Raw genomic sequence first — 18,174 nt, 5'->3', positions numbered from 1 at the left:
TATATATATATATATATATATATATATATATATATATATATATATATATATATATATATATATATATATATATATATATACAGAAAGGTTTAATTAAGAACAGCATATTTCGTTATATAAAACCTGTAGAGAATTATTTTTATTCAACTGTACATTTTGTTTTTATATACACCGTTTAGTTGTAATATTTTCAATGTAATGATACTTATTTATTTACTTTGTGTGTTCAGGAGCTTTTGTTACGCATGGTGACATTTGACGTCCTCTCTCTCTCTCTCTCTCTTTCTCTCTCTCTCAGCATGACCTCAAGTCACCTACCCGCGGTAAACTGCTTCCCAACTTTCCTCCTCACTTCGTATTTAACTTTCTCACTTTTCCTCCCCCAGACCACACTAGTCACACACCCCCCTACCCAACCACAAGTATGTTTTCTCTAACCCAATTAAAGCTTGTATTTTCCCTAACACTTAAGCTATATTCCACTTTAACTCATTATAATGGAACGCTTTTAAGTAACAAAAGAATCACAATGCAATTTACATGTCAATTCCGGCCTCTCCCCTACCTCATCCTCTTCACTTCGGAGAAAAATGGTTAAAATATGTGGATGATATGAAAAGACACCCCCTACCCTACCCTACCCTACCCTACCCTACCCTACCCTACCCTACCCTAACTTAATCTAATCCCCCAGGTAGCGTCAGGAGGATTAATCTTCAGGTGAAATAAGTAGGACGAATCTTCAGGTGATTTCATAATACAGTATAAACCTTTGATATTATTAATCCTGACGTCAGATTATCAGTAATTCAGTAATGGCGAGAGATGAAGATGACGACAACAACAAAATGGCGTCTTAATTCTACTGAGACTCTTTTCGTCTACTTGACTGCCATGGTGTTTTATACTCGTTTATAGGACAGGTAGAAAAAACTAATTAACCTATAGTCTGTGGTTCATAGTTTGGGTTGAGTATAATATGAAAGAGGAAAGTTGTGGGGAAGTTATGATATAGACGCGTTTAATTCTCTTTCACTCCCTCCCTTCTCTCCTCCCTTTACACCTCTCCTCTCCTCCTCTTACACCTCCCTTCCCTCCCCTTACACCTCTCCTTCCTTCCCCTTACACTCCCCTTCCCCTTACACCCCTCCGCCAACAAGGAGAAGTTGGTAAGTGAACATAGAGCTCGTGATGTTGAGATGACCGACATTCATAATTAAACTGTACCAAGAGATGTCTGCTCTCATCCTTGCCTATTCCTCTTCTCTCCCTCCCTATTTCCCTCCCTCCCCACTTCCCTCCCTCCCGTCCCACCCTATCCCCTCCCCTCTTCTAGCCTTTCCTCCTTCTCGTCCTTTTTCCCTGCCTTCCTCCATCCGTCCCTCCCTACATCCCTTTCTCCTACCCCTTCCTTCCTTCCTTCCTTCCTTCTTCCACTTTTGTTTTTTATATACATTCTTCACATATCTCTCTGTTTTACATCTTTCCCTTTCCTCTTTCTTCCTTTCCCGTGCCTTTCTACCGTCACCACCGCTTTATGGTAACCCATCCTGTATTTTTCGAATCTCTCTCTCCTGGTTCTGTGTTTACCTGACATGAAAGTTAAACATACACACGACTACCACACACGTAACGTATGAGTGAGTGAGGTGACATGCAGCGCTCTATGTCTCGGGCTTACCCAGGGTATCAAGATTTCCTCAGTGTTATTAAAAGTTTCTCAGCACCATTGTCCCTTAGCTTTACTTAAAACAGCTCAAAAGTTTCTCAGGGACGCTCAGGACAACTCAAAGCTCTCTCAGGGTCACTCAGGGCACATCAAAGTCACTCAAAGTCACTCAGGAGACTTTAGAATCTCTTAAGGTCACTCAAGACAGCTGAAAAGTCTCTCAGGGTCACTCGGGGCACATCAGAGTATTTCAGAGTCACTCAGGACATAACAAAGTCTCTGTGCCTCGCACCAAAGTCTCTCAGGAGTCACTCAGACACACCAAAGTCTCTCAGGGTTACTCAGTACACATCAAAGTCTATCAGTGCCACTCAGAACACACCAAAGTCTCTCAGAGTCACTAGCACACACAAAGTCTCTCAGGGTCACTCAGGACATATCAAAATCTCTCTGAGGTATTCAGTGCCACCCGTCCATTATGTCGATACCAGGTGGCGGGTGGGCACCAATAACACTGTACTACCTCCTTAACGACATATCTAATAACACACACACACACACACACACACACACACACACACACACACACTTCAAATATTTCTGGATATAGATCATAACTCCCAATGACTTGTTGTGAATGTAAGTACAGTAATTCTTGGTAACCAATTTGTGTTTATTTCCTTATACTGGCCTGCACTCTCTTATACTGACCTGCACTCTCTTATACTGGCCTGCACTCTCTTATACTGACCTTCGCTCCTTATACTATTCTTCACTCTCCAACACTGTACCTCACACTCCAGCACTGTACCTCACTCCCCAACACCTCACTGTACCTCTCACTCCAACACTGTACTCACTCCAACACTGTCCCTCACTCCCCAACACTGTCCTCACTCCCAAACACTGTACCCTCACACTCCAACACTGTACCTCACACCCAGCACTGCCTCACACACTCCAGCACTGTACTTCAATCACTGTACCCCACTCCCAACACTGTACTCACTTCCAACACTGCCTCACTCCCCAACACTGTACCTCACTCCAACACTGCTCACACTCCAACACTGTACCTCACACTCCAGCACTGTACCTACCCCCAACACTGTCCTCACTCCCCAGCACTGTACCTCACACCCAACACTGTACCTGACTCACACTGCACTCACACTCCAACACTGTACCTCACTCTCCAGCACTGTACCTCCACCCAACACTGTCCTCACTCCCCAACACTGCACCTCACTCCCAACACTGTCCTCACTCCCAGCACTGTACCTCACTCCCCCAACACTGTACCTCACTCCCCAACACTGTCTCTCACTCCCAACACTTTCACTCCCCAACACTGTACCTCACACTCCAACACTGTCCTCACTCCCCAACACTGTACCTCACACTCCACTGTCCCACACCAACACTGTACCACACTCCCAACACTGTACCTCACTCCCCAACACTGTACCTCACACTCCAACACTGTCCTCACTCCCAACACTGTACCTCACACCCAACACTGTCCTCACACTCCAACACTGTACCTCACTCCAGCACTGTACCACTCCCCAACACTGTCCTCCTCCCCAGCACTGTACCTCACACTCCAACACTGTACCTGACTCCCAACACTGTACCTCCTCCAACACTGTGCCTCAATTCTCCAGCACTTACCTCACCTCCAGCACTGCCTCCTCCCCAACACTGTACCTACTCCCCAACACTGTACCTCACTCAACACTGTCCCTCACTCCCCAACACTGTCCCTCACTCCCCAACACTGTACCTCACCTCCAACACTGTGCCTCACCCCAGCACTGTCCACCTCCCACACTCTCCAGCACTGTGCTTCAATCACTGTACCTCCTCCCCAACACTGCCTCACTCCTCCAACACTGCCTCCTCCCCAACACTGCCTCCCTCCAACACTGTCCCTCACCTCCCACTGTACCTCTCCAGCACTGTCACCTCACTCCCCACTGTCCCTCCTCCCCAGCACTGTGCCTCCCTCCAACACTGTGCCTGACTCCCAACACTGTGCCTCACCTCCAACACTGTACCTCCACTCTCCAGCACTGTACCTCACCTCCAACACTGTCCCTCACTCCCCCAACACTGTACCTCACTCCCCAACACTGTCCCTCCTCCCCAACACTGTACCTCACTCCCAACCATGCCTCACTCCAACACTGTCCCCTCCCCAACACTGTCCTCCTCCCCAACACTGTCCTCACCTCCTTGCCTCCCTCCTCCCAACCTGTACCTCCACCTCCAACACTGTCCTCACACCTCCAACACTGTACCACACTCCCCTTGCCTCCTCCAACCTGTCCTCCACACTCCAACACTGTCCCTCCTCCCCCAACACTGCCTCACACTCCAACACTGTCCCTCTCACACTCCAACCTGTGCCTCACTCCCAACACTGTCCCTCCTCCCAGCCTGTGCCTCACACTCCAACACTCCTGACTCCCCAACACTGCCTCCTCCAACACTGTCCCCTCAGTTCTCCACTGTACCTCACACTCCAACACTGTCCCTCCTCCCCCAACACTGTTCCACTCCTAACCTGTCCCTCACTCCTACACTGTCCTCATCCCCAACACTGTGCCTCACTCTCCCACTGTCCTCACTCCCCAACACTGTCCCTCACTCCCCAACACTGTACCTCCTCCAACACTGTCCCTCCTCCCAACACTGTGCCTCCTCCCCAACATTGTCCCTCCTCCTAACCTGTCCCTCACTCCCCAACCTGTGCCTCCCTCCCAACACTGTCCCCTCTCCTCAACCTGTCCTGCTCCCCTTTCTCTCCCCAACACTGTCCTCCCACTTCCTCCTCCCCAACACTGTACCTCACACTCCAAACTGTCCTCACTCCCCAACACTGTCCCTCACTCCCCAACACTGTCCCTCCTCCCCAACACTGTCCCTCACCTCCACACTCCCCAACACTGTCCCTCACTCCCCAGCACCTCCCAACACTCCTCCAACCTGTGCCTCCTCCCCAACACTGTGCCTCCTCCCCAACACTGTCCCTCACTCCAACACTGCCTCCTCCCAACACTGTCCCTCACCTCCAACACTGTCCCTCACACTCAACTCTGTCCCTCACTCCCAACACTGTCCCTCACCTCCCAGCACTGTGCCTCCTCCCCAACACTGTGCCTCCCTCCCAACACTGTCCCTTACATAACCTGTCCCTCACCTCCAACACTGTCCCCTCACCTCCAACACTGTACCTCACTCCCCAATGTGCCTCCTCCCCAACACTGTCCTCCTCCCCAACACTGTCCCTCACCTCCAACCACTGTACCTCACACTCAACACTGTACCTCCCCTCCCCAACACTGTCCCTCACCTCCCAACACTGTACCTCCCCTCCCAACACTGTCCCTCACTCCCCAACACTGTCCCTCACTCCCCAACACTGTCCTCCTCCCCCAACACTGTGCCTCACCTCCCAACACTGTACCTCACTCCCCAACACTGTCCCTCCCCAACACTGTCCCTCACCTCCCAACACTGTGCCTCACACTCAACACTGTCCCTCACACCAACACTGCCTCCACCTCCCACTGTCCCTCACTCCCCAACACTGTCCCTCCCTCCAACACTGTGCCTCCCCCTCCAACACTGCCTCCCTCCAACACTGTCCTCCCCTCCAACCTCCTCCTCTCCCCCGACTCTTCGTCTCACACCACACACACACACACACACACACACACATACACACACACACACACACTTCCCCTGAGGGCTCAACCAATCCCAGCCGTAATGAAGAAATGAAACTTTGATAACGCGTCTATGATGTGTTGGAGTAGCCATTGACAACACTACATGTGTGTGTGTGTGTGTGTGTGTGTGATATATATGTGTACCTTTGCATTTTCTGCATTGTATAATTTTAAACAATTACATCAAACAACTATGATAGAAATTAAAATGTCCTCAGATAAAAAAAAATTAAACATCTGACTTTGGAAAATACTGTGTACTTTTCTGAAGCTACTAAACATTATTACGTTCGCGTACTAATGTAACAAACACACACTTACAAACTGCTAATAATAATAATAACATATTACTAACCACAACTGTCACACACCTCTTAACCATACAGTCGCATCACTAATACCACAAATAAGCACAGTCACGCACTTACTAACCAAACAAACGCTGCTATGATACAAGCACCGTCTCACGAACATACAAACTGGGCTTCAGAAACACATACGAATCACCTCACAAACACTCAAACATCGACTTTTAAACACACAAACATTGCCTCATAAATACACAAACATCGCCTCATAAATACACAAACATCGCCTCATAAATACACAAACATCGCCTTATTAACACAAGTATGTCATATTCAACATCGAATTGAATTGCGCTTTAAACCAAAACATCGTAACATAAACACAAAACATCGCAACATTAATTCAGAACATTGTAACATGAACACAAAACATGGCAACATAAACCAAAACATCACGACATATATTCAAAACATCTCGACATAAACTTAAACCTCGCGAAATAACACAAAACACCGCAACATAAACTCAAAACACCGCAACATAAACTCAAAACATCGCAACATAAACTCAAAACATCGCGACAAACTCAAAACATCGCAACATAAACTCAAAACATAGCGACAGACTCACAATTTCCAGGCCGTCACTTCTATACAAAACGCAACATCGTCTTATAGCTTTTCAACAACATCACATCAAAACAACTTTCCTCTAAACATTACACAAACATCGTGACGTAAACATTAACAAAGTGACAAACATCATAACATCAACTCATAGATATCACCTAAAGATTAACCCCTCCCTCCCATAACAGTTTATTTCACCTGAGAATTGTGACCTAACGCCTATGGGTGGGGTAGGTTAGGTTAAGTTTGGTTAGGTTTACGTCAGGTTAAGTTTGACTAGGTTAATCGAGGTTAGTGGTAGGGTGGTTTGGTGAGATTAGCTGAAGTTAGAATAGGCTGAACAACGTATGGGTAGGTTAAGTTGGGTTAGGTTAAGGTGGTGTTATTGCGGTATGGTGATTAAAGTGGTGGTTGTAGCGTGAGGTTGATTAGGTTAAAGCTGTGACGGTGGTTTGATTGGTGGTTAGACTGAACGTAAGATGAAATTGATTAGGTGGTGAGTGGTTGAATATTAAGTGCGGTGGGGTGGTTAGGTTAGCTTAAATTAGCGGTAGGGTGGTTAGGTTAGCTTAAATTAGCGGTAGGGTGGTTAGATTAGGTTAAGATAGCTGTAGGGTGGTTAGATTAGGTTAAGATAGCTGTAGGGTGGTTAGGTTAGCTTAAGTTAGCGGTAGGGTGGTTAGGTTAGCTTAAATTAGCGGTAGGGTGGTTAGGTTAGCTTAAGTTAGCGGTAGGGTGGTTAGGTTAGCTTAAGTTAGCGGTAGGGTGGTAATCTTCAGGTGATTCCCTCCTTACACCACAATACCCATCCCCCCAACATCAAATACCGAGGTGAAAAGATGAGTATCTACTTACTTGACTCGAGTCCCTTCTTTGGCTGTATGATCTTGGCGTGGGTGAGTGTGGTGGCGAGGAGCAGCAGCAGCCACACACCTGTCATAGCGAGGTGGTGCTCGGCTACACCTCCAGGTATATCACTGGTACCAGATATGGGGCCCACACTCACTAATCTACATACACAGTCATATTTCTGTACTTAAGTTACATTTCTTTTTTTTTTCTGTATTTCCTTCGTCGGTAATAGTATGATCCGCACTATGGAAACAGCAGCGTTAGCACTAGCATTCACGAATGCCTGACATTAGCCTCCATTCTGTAATGACACGCTTATGGAAACTACGCAAGACCAGCGTTTGCCCGCTTTCTACCTACAGTGGCACCTGTTTTGTAAATTCGGGACTCGCTTTTACGGACACTGAAACATTTTACAGACATACATCATTAAATTATACTTTCTTTCCGTAGTACAGTAATTCTACCAACGGTGTGAGCGGCAGGCAGAGTATTAAAGAGCTCTAAGCTGTCATTGTGACGAGCACTGTATGTAAAAGCCTACCTAAGCTCGTATTATACTTGATGTTAATATAGTATTTCCTGCACTAGCTGTTGGGAGTAATATTCTTTAACTTTCATGGACTGACAATATTATTCTTTCCTCAAATGTACACAGCAATATATCCTTATATTTTTATTAACTCATGAAGTTGACATTTCTTTTCTTTTACTTTGAGCAACACTGAACGACACAGAATCCTTAAAGAAAATATTGGATGATTTGATATTGATAGACGTGAGTAGTTACATGTAGGTGACACAATACGGAGAACACCAGCGGCGGGTTGTATGAGAAGCAGCAGTGTGAGCCTTCACACAGAGCGGCCAGGAGGTGACTGAGGACTCGCCGGAACGGGGACCTGGGTTGTCCGGCCTCGCGCAGGTGATGGCGAACTCTTCCTACTGATTGGTTGATGGAGAGGAGGTCATGACACCTAGCTCTTCTCACTGATTGGTTGATGGAGAGAAGGTCATGACAGCCAGCTCTCCTAACTGATAAGGAGATGGAGAGGTCATGACAGCTTTCTTTACTAGTCGGTTGATGGAGCGACGGTCCATACAGCCGCCCTCACTGATTGGTTGGTGGAGAAGACTTAATGGGGCAGTCTTGTCTCTGTTCTTAATCTGTTGGTAAGAGGGAGATAATCTTCGTGTGTTGAGGATGTAAACAAGGTATTAGTGAGGCTTTAGTCATCGCAGAGGTGGTGCTGACAAGTTACTGTAGTTATACTGCCTACTGTGTGTATGTGTGTGTGTGTGTGTGTGTGTGTGTGTGTGTGTGTGTGTGTGTGTTTTCATTGGTGGATTCCGAAAGTTTAAGCCGATTGACCTAATAATGTTGAATTATCATGTTCTCTAGATGTGGCTGTTGATGTATAACGGGGCGAGCGAGCGTATGGAAAAAGTTTATTGGGGCAGACTAAGTTATAGCCACTGAGGAAAAGCTGTAAACACGAACCTGCTGATTATTTCAACATTTGACAAGACCTCGGATAGCTGTTCAGTGTTAAATTAAGATAATCGTAGAGAAATTATATCATAAACGTATACCTGCCGTGGCCCTCTCCAGTCCAGCTGTGACTTTCTGTTTACCGTATAAAGTTTATAAAGAATGCATATCACAACCCCTCAATTCCCTCATTGGCTCTTACTTATTAAATAACGGAGAGAATTGTTACAAGCTCACACGTTAGCAAAGAAAAGCCTATTTGTGAGTTGGAGCAGCTTACTAGTAACTTTTACGTGTTTAAATGAAAGGTGAGGACAATGGGCTAACGTGTATTGTACTTTAGTTCAGTTCATCTTTTTATGTAAATACAGTGGATAGTTATTTGTTTATGTGTCAAGCCTCGTCTCCCATACTCTATTGAACGAGTACAATACACGTTAGCCCATTGTCCTCATCTTGTTCAGTACGTGATAATGTGATTCCTGTATACAGAGAGCAATTACTTATCCTCTCCTCCCCACCACCCGTTGCCTCTCTCCTACACCACTACCTGTCACCTCTATCCTCCCCCACTACCTGTCACCTCTATACTCCACACTACCTGTCACCTCTATACTCCACACTACCTGTCACCTCTATCCCCCCCCACTACCCGTCACCTCTCTCCTCCATCCCCATGCACACGATCACCCCTATTCCATCACCCCTCCTAGCACCCCCATCACCCCCACATTTAACCCCCTCCACTCCTACGTACCCTTCCCCCCCCCCTCCCCCTCCTTACATTATTTGGAAGAGGAAGACAAGTTTGGTGAGTCATTTGTCAGGGCTTGTCTCATAGGCCGCCCAGCGTGTTCAATAAAGGCCACATTAACTTGAACATAGAGTGACGAGGACCACACCAGCACTCCTTCCTCTCAGCAGTGAACAGTGACAGAGGACCACACCAGCACTCCTTCCTCTCAGCAGTGAACAGTGACGAGGACCACCTCACTCCTTCCTTAGCAGTGAACAGTGACAGGACCACACCATCCTCCCTTCCTCGGCAGTGAACAGTGACGAGGACCACACCAACACTCCTTCCTCTCAGCAGTGAACAGTGACGAGGACCACACCAGCACTCCTTCCTCTCAGCAGTGAACAGTGACGAGGACCACACCAGCACTCCTTCCTCTCCAGCAGTGAACAGTGACGGGACCACACCAGCCTCCTTCCTCTCAGCAGTGAACAGTGACGAGGACCACACCACTCCCTTCCTCTCAGCAGTGAACAGTGACGAGGACCACACCAGCACTCCTTCCTTAGCAGTGAACAGTGACGAGGACCACACCAGCACTCAGTGACGAGGACCACACCAGCACTCCTTCCTCAGCAGTGAACAGTGACGAGGACCACACCAGCACTCCTTCCTTAGCAGTGAACAGTGACAAGGACCACACCAGCACTCCTCCCTTAGCAGTGAACAGTGACGAGGATCACACCAGCACTCCTCCCTTAGCAGTGAACAGTGACGAGGATCACACCAGCACTCCTCCCTTAGCAGTGAACAGTGACGAGGATCACACCAGCACTCCTTCCTTAGCAGTGAACAATGACGCAGACTCCACCATCACTCCCTTCCTCGGCAGTGAATAATGATAGACTTCTGTTACTCAATTACGCTTTGGGTGAACCCGCTAGTAAGTCTCTACTCCGACCTTTATTTAACACAAAGAAGTTAGAACAAGTAGCAGAAAGTGAGACAATATACGAGTAAGATTATTGATCTTCTTACATAGTCTCTTGATTACTATTAACTTTATCTTTGTCTTCTGTAAGTTCTACCTTCATTTATATTGTCACTTGAAAATCGTATTACCTGTACTTATTTCTATACTTCAGCAATATATATATTTTTTTATACTTAAGGTAAGATAATTGGGATGAAATATAGACTCAGGGGTTATCGAGCAGAGAAAATAGGATTTAGATAAGCTTTGTATTCTTCAAAGAGGAGACGATTCTGGGTTTGAGTACTTATTATTTTTTTTGTCCCATTAGCATCTTTATTAAACTGAATTAAATGTATCTAGATGTTTATGCTGCTTTATTTCTCCGGTCATCAAGATCCTTCCTTTAGTTCCTATAAAGTGTCCCTCTCCTTGATCCCAGGCCAGATCCTCTGTTCATGTCGCTTTCAATCAGGCTATTTCCTGGATTCCAAGATTCTCCTAAATACAAGTATCGGCAGCTCTCTCCAAATTACCACTTCACTCGACACTGGGATCTTCTGCCTCGTTTATCCAGGATCTTTCTTCCATCTTGTCCAAATATTCTTCAATCCGTCCCTTTCCTCAAGATCGTATGAAGACACTTGTGTTAGACCAATGAAACCTCCTTCGGCGGATTTTGCTCTTGATATCTTCCGGTGTGCTACTTCAAGACTCTCAAGCATCATGGCTATTCTTCACTTTCACTCCAGAGACATGTTGCTGTCCAAGAGATTTTTCTGTTTGCTAATGCGGGTTTATTTTTCTATTGGTTTTTCAAAATTCATATTGGGTTATTAAGAAGTGTAACTTATTGTTTTCTTCGGGCAATTTCTATACTCAGATGTGTTCCGGGACTCTAAGTGGTCATTCTCTTGTATGACCCAGCCTTCTTGTCTGTTCCATTATCCAGTCCTATTTTCTGTTCCAGGAATCATTTCTTCTCCACTTTCAGAACTCGTGTCTCTGAACTGTTGAAAGACCCAACTCTCTGATCTATTCTCTGGTGTAGCCCTTTAGTCTAAACCCTCTGATCCGTTCCAGAACTCGGCCCCTTAATCTGGTCTATGGTCTGTTCCAAGATTCATTATTCCGGCCTGTTAAAAGATTTGTTCCAAAAATCTGGTCTATTAGAAGACGTCCTGGTCTTTTAGCTTGTTCCAGGGTCCAGTTCTCTTACCTCTTTAAAAAATTCAGTTCTCTGGCTTGTTTCAACTCCCAGTACTTCTGTTTGTTGAATGTCCCCTTCCTCACCACCCGTCACCTGTCTCCTACCCACCACCCGTCACCTGTCCTCCCCACCACCCGTCACCTGTCCTCCCCACCACCCGTCACCTGTCCTCCCCACCACCCGTCACCTGTCCTCCCCACCACCCGTCACCTGTCTTCCCCACCACCCGTCACCTGTCCTCCCCACCACCCCTTCACTTGTCCTCCCACCTCACCTGTCCTCCCCACCACCCGTCACCTGTCCTCCCCACCACCCGTCACCTGTCCTCCCCACCACCCGTCACCTGTCCTCCCCACCACCCCTTCACTTGTCCTCCTCCCCAACCTCATTATTCAAGTCTGTTTCAAAACCTATTTCTTAAGTTTGTCATAGATTTAGCTCTGAGACTTATTCAGCAAGTCTATTAAATTTATATTCCTGGTCAGCTTCAGAACACAAACGTAAGGTTATTTTTAGACACCAAACACCAGCCCAACCAAACCGTAATTCTGTCCGGGACTTGACTTTCCACTGTCCTATCCTGTACAGTGCCTCCTGTACTCCAGCATTAATGGACGTTACGGGACCAATAGTTTAGTTCCATGATTCAGCCTTTTTTGTTGTTGTTGTTTACGTCTGTTCTAAAGACTGTTCCTCTGACTGGTTCCTTGGCTTCTCTTAAAGGTCTGTCTCTACATCTTAACCCCAGTCTCCTAAGAACTGGCCTACTGTACCCTTTCCTACCAAGATTTTCTCTACGATTTTGTTTTTAATTTGTGTCCGTTTCTTCTATCTGTGTCCCGTGTGCCGGTCTTCACGTTACAAATTGTCTGTATTTTTTCTGATAACTTTGTGGTACTTACTCACGTCGGTCTCTGCATTAGAATCGCTTCCCAATATCATGGTTCTGTGGCTCGTCTATTCCACACGGTAAAAATCTGTTCCAGGAGTCCCAGAGCGACTACATTCCATTGAGTCCTGACCAACTATTTTTCCTTGTCAGTTCCTTCCCCCTTTTTGGAAGTTTCTTGCTGCCCATCTCGGGATCCTTTTGCTGAACATTTCACAAGTTCCTGATCCTATCCAAGTTTATCTTCAGCTGTATCCTGTGAGGGAACTATTCAAATACTCCTAAGGAAACCTTAGCTAACGGTGAGGAAGGACCGAGGGGTCGTTGAGAGGAATAGGATAAAAAGTTGTCTGTCGTGGACGTGGTCGCGACACACGTGATATATTGCCGTCGTTTTACTATACGCGGTCGCCGGGTTAATGTAAATCCATAAGACAGCCACCATTCCCAGGGCGGTATATCCCGGCGATCATCATAGGAGCAACGACCTAACAGAGTGTAGCAAGGGAGTAAAGTGGATACACGGCAGACACCGCAAAGACTCCGATTTTCCTTCTGGAGGTGAGCCAAGGCAGAGAATCTGCAGCCACTGAATGCTGCCAGTGACAACAGAAGCAACCAGAGAACATACACTAAGTCACCCCCGTGTGATACAAGGACCAACTTGTTACATTTACCGTGTGTATTTCTGTTTATACGTTGGTTTGAGAACAAAATACCTCAAAACTGGTGAACCGATCTTAACGAAACTTGACTGGTAGTTTGGATATTAATCGAGGACAATTATAATCTTATGAAGACGTTGGGTATATGGTCAATGTCACTAGAGCAGCTAGAGTTCTTAATACTACTTGAACAAAAACAGTTAACCGAACCTCGACAGATGGGATGGACTTTAGCCAAGACAAAATCGATTACTGTCAACAATCATGCACTGTATTGTACGCGCAAGGCAAGTGAGTGTGAGGTACGATGTAGACGTACTGCACTGCACTGTACTGTACTGTACTGTACCTTTGGGCCGCGTCTCGATTCGTCAAAATCAAACGGCGAACAACCGATTCACGGATGTACACAATATAATGTTTGTTGACTATTTGGTCTCTCGCTACTACGCCTATCGTAACTTTAACTACAGCTACATCTTTTTTTACGAGGCTTGTATGTCACTGATAACTTTGCGCCGAACGTGACGTGGCTGGAGTTGATGTCGGGAGAAACCATTGTCGTGTCGGCGCTTATTAAATGATACTTCTCTGTGTATGATACTGGCGGCAAGTTGACCCTGACCGCGTGTATCAAGACGTTGGCAATGCTGCGTTTTAATAGCCGCCGTGGTAGTACAACACTCTAAACTTGTGAGTGCAACCTGTTTCATCAGTTAGCTACAGGGGAGGTACACTATCTCAACACTCTAAGTAAAACTACTGACAAACTTGGTGATTCGATGAGTCCAACAAATCTGATCTTGGATAAACTTAACATTTGAAACGGTTAAAGCCAAATTACTGCTCTTCTGTTTTGCCGGAATCTGTGGGAACAATTAGCCTGAATGACTCTGTTTGTCCCGATTTTGAGGGTGCTGTTGTCCCTCCCCTCCTCGCCCCTCCTCCTGTACTCAATACTTTTTTACATATCTATGGATCCTGGAGAGGGAATCTAACCCGCTGATCCTCCATTTTTCTAAAAGGAAAGTTAATTGAAAAATAATTGGAGTTAATCAATTGGGAACATTTCCATTAACTTAAGTGAAGCCGTGTTTTGAAAATTAACTTGTTAAGTTAATTAATTAACTTACCGGTTAATAAACAAAACGTTGATTAACTTATTCGATTCAATCCTTATATATATATATATATATATATATATATATATATATATATATATATATATATATATATATATATATATATATATATATATATATATATATATATATATATATATTTATTTATTTATTTTTTCTGGGCTCAAGGAACACACTGCTTTACCTAAGTCAACAAATTCATACCTGACAGAAGGAAAAATTCTTTGCCACAAACTTAACGTCTAGACGCCACCTACAGCACACGCCAGCGACTAATAGATAAATGTGCGTGTGTAGGAGTTCGTAAATATGAAGATAAAAAGAAAATTCACTCGATTTTGGTAAATAGCTTAGCGGTGCCGTCACACACACCCACCACCACCAAAAACTCTCTCTGCCGCCCATGTTGAATTTCGCTACATGGAAAAGGATTCTCTCTCGTTTTTTGTCGAACACTCTTCACTGTTTTAGGAGCGGCCATGATGGTGGCTTGTACCCTCTTGATGTGGTAGAATGCGTGTTAAGGGATGGTAGGATATTATCTTCAGGGGTTCTTCAAATGAGTTCATGTTTTGTCAAATATCCCTCAAGTTAACACATTACTTTTTTGGGCGTTTTGAAGACACCTAATCACATACAGTACAGTACATACAGCAGGTTTATACTTAAATACACTTAAACTTAAATACACTTAAACGCAAATCTGGGTAATTTTATATTACATGCATAATTAAACATACTAGAGTATATGTATATACAAATATAAATGGTTGCATGCATACAGTCATTTGCGTACCTACCAAACATACATACAAGCCCGCAAAAATATTATATTCAAATGTTCATAAATAAATGCACATATGACGCATCAGTACACCTAAATATTCTCATACATACATTTCGGTGTAAGTATCTACGTGCAGGCTTATGTAAATTATGGTTTACAATTTAATAAACAAAAATATTCATATAAATATGCATACAGAATGGTCAGGGCCCCCAGAAAAGGGAGGGGGGGGGGGCAATTTGCACCGGGCCACCCGCTCTGAGGGGCCCCTGATTTACCAAACAATGATGCACACACACACACACACACACACACACACACACACACACACACACACACACACACACACACACACACGATGGAAGTTTTTGGTAATGTTTCAAAACATTCAATGGTGCATATATTCATTTACAGTATTTTAGCTTAAATAAGCAGCTTTCATAAATATAATGAGCAAATAACTGTATGACGAATGTTAACATGTAATATACACAAGTAATAATTGTTTTCATCAATTAGGTAATTTATATAAATTAAATAGAATGTATATGAAAAATTCTTTGATGAAAACTCATATTTAATTCATATATAATCCCCATTAGGATACATAAATATATATATCATATTCTTTCAAGGTGGATAATGCCATAAACTAAGGCTATAACTGCCCTTTGACCACCTGGGTGTGAATTTGTTTAAGGTGTAGAAGGTGTCGCCAACACAACAGCTACACCCTAAGTAAACGAGCTGCTTGACCCAGTGGCAAGGAATAATCCAAGAAGACCGGACAACTTGCCAACGCCATTTGCCAACAGAGGCAAATGGCGTACACATACACACACATACATACATACATACATACATACATACATACATACATACATTACATACTCATCATTAACAATAACTTAAAAAGCCTGGAGTATTAATATTGAAACCTGCAGTGTTGTGTGATGTTGCCTGCTGAACCACCCCAGTGTTGTGTGGTGCTGCCTGCAGAAGGTGATGCCTGCAAGACCCCTCAGTGTTCAGTACAGTTAACATGAGATGTGCGTCCAGGCGGTGGTGAGTGTCTTGCCAAATTGTAATGTGAGAGAGGCAGCCTAGTGGCCACTCATGTTGACTCCGGCTCTCATACACCACAGTTATATATCTTGGCTCTTGTCCAAAATGAGATTACATACTTCAGTTTTCTGGCTCACCTGAAGATTAGACACTCCAGTTGATTTCACCTGATTATTAAACACCTGAATGATTTTCTAGGGGTGTTAGATTAGGTTAGGTTAGGTTAGCATTTGGGTGGTTAATCATCAGGTGATATGTAATAAGGTGTTTATTCTTTAGGTGATATAGGCTAGGGTGTTAAATCTCCACGTTATCCGATTGCCCTAATTCATCGATAATAGTACAGGTAGATTATTAAGAATAGGTAGACAGATACATTATATACAATTGATACTCTGGGTTAGTATATACCTGTACCAGAGGGCATCGGCAACCCTGAATTAGTTTTCATTTTTTAATATTCGACAAAGAGTTTTCGTACATCCTCTTGGACGATGAAGCCTTTAAGTTTTTTTATGTTGGTAAGGCATTTCTCAGCTTTGGTGAAGACGTTGTACTGAAGAGAGGAAAAAAATCGAGAAATAGACAAGAGGGAAAATAGAAGACATCACTGTACAATATCTTATACTTCTGCCATCTAGTGAATTAAACTTGGACTATTAAAGTTTACGGTTTCACTCTACAGATGGCACAAGAGGCCAAATAAGGAAAACAGGCATACCAACACAAAACTTAGAGTCGTAGCTTATGAAATTGTATCAGATTTCTTGGTCCAGTGTTTCATAATGGAAGCCAGTGCACAGATCCAAATACTTCACAGTTTCCTCGTTCTTTATTAAGTAAAATTGATCATGTATGCAGTGCCTTAGAAAGAGAGACATACATTTTTTTTAAAGTCATATTAAATATTCACATAATTTGATTATTTCTGCGGTGATTCATGTGATCGATCTACCCAAGAGTGGCATAATATGTGGTGGGTGTTAGATGGCTAGGGTAGGTTGTGGGTGGGTCTCCTATCCAAGTCAGCGTGTAGGAGCACGTCTCGCTACTTTGTCTAGCATGTTGAGATGGATGGTGTGCTGGTATACATGTTGACGATGCTTAATTCAGGTTTTGGCAAAGGTCTCTCTCTCTCTCTCTCTCTCTCTCTCTCTCTCTCTCTCTCTCTCTCTCTGATTTACCTAATTATCTTTAACGCACTTGTATTTAATTACCTCTGACGTGCCGTTAACTATTTATCTCTCACGAGTCATTTAAACATTACATTCAGCAGTTAGTGTCAAGCAGCTTATTACGACACCTGTTCATACAGTATTTGCAGGGCTCGGGACATTACCCTGATGAAATGAATGTTTATCAGGGCAGAGGAAGCGATCTGAGTAAGCTTATTGAATATAAAGCTTGTTTTTCATATGTAAGTAGAGCATCCATGCTTACAGTCAAAGCTAGAATTCTCAAAATATTCTTAAGTTGCATATTTTTCCCCTGAGGACGAGAGAATGCATGAAGTTGTGGACGATTTTCCAGAGTTACTTGAATTCTTTCTTTTCATTTATCTTTGTTTTAAGTTTTCATCAAAGTTGCTTGTTCTTTTAATTTGGTTTTCGCACAATTCTACGTCTTCCTTTGTAATGTTTAATTTAGTGTTGAATTTATGTAAATAGAAGAAAAATATGGTTATTTTCAGAGAATTATTCACTCGGGAAGAATTATAGCAGTGGTAAATTTCAAACTTAACTTAACCTAACGTAATTTAAACTAACCTCACCAAAATAACCTGATCTAATTTAACCAAGCCGAACCTAATTTAACCTAAGGTAACCAAATTTAGCTTAAACTAATTTAACTTAACCTAAAATAGCCTAACTTAATCTAGCGTAACCTAACTTAACCTAATTTAACTCACTCCAGGTATGATTAAGAGACTGACTCACTCCAGGTATAATTAAGAGACTGACTCACTCCAGGTATAATTACGAGACTGACTCACTCCAGGTATAATTAAGAGACTGACTC

General features: G+C 44.0%; 1 protein-coding gene across 1 annotated transcript in view; it reads right to left on the bottom strand.

Moving 5' to 3' along the window:
* LOC121878414 (nephrin-like) overlaps window positions 1-8,070 on the bottom strand; it is a 95,606-nt gene extending 87,536 nt beyond the window's left edge. The window contains exons 1-2 of the mRNA XM_042384640.1: window positions 7,987-8,070; window positions 7,200-7,599 (exon numbers count right to left, since the gene is read on the bottom strand). Of these exons, the coding sequence (XP_042240574.1) occupies window positions 7,200-7,284 (85 nt within the window). The 5' untranslated portion in view covers window positions 7,285-7,599; window positions 7,987-8,070. The remainder of the gene's footprint in view (window positions 1-7,199; window positions 7,600-7,986) is intronic.
* Window positions 8,071-18,174: the final 10,104 nt, after the last annotated feature.

Source organism: Homarus americanus, unplaced genomic scaffold (genome assembly GCF_018991925.1).
Source record: "Homarus americanus isolate GMGI-L3 unplaced genomic scaffold, GMGI_Hamer_2.0 scaffold41027, whole genome shotgun sequence".
Taxonomy (NCBI): domain Eukaryota; kingdom Metazoa; phylum Arthropoda; class Malacostraca; order Decapoda; family Nephropidae; genus Homarus; species Homarus americanus.
The sequence above is the reverse complement of the archived record's forward strand: the minus strand, read 5'-3'. Positions and strand labels throughout refer to the sequence as shown.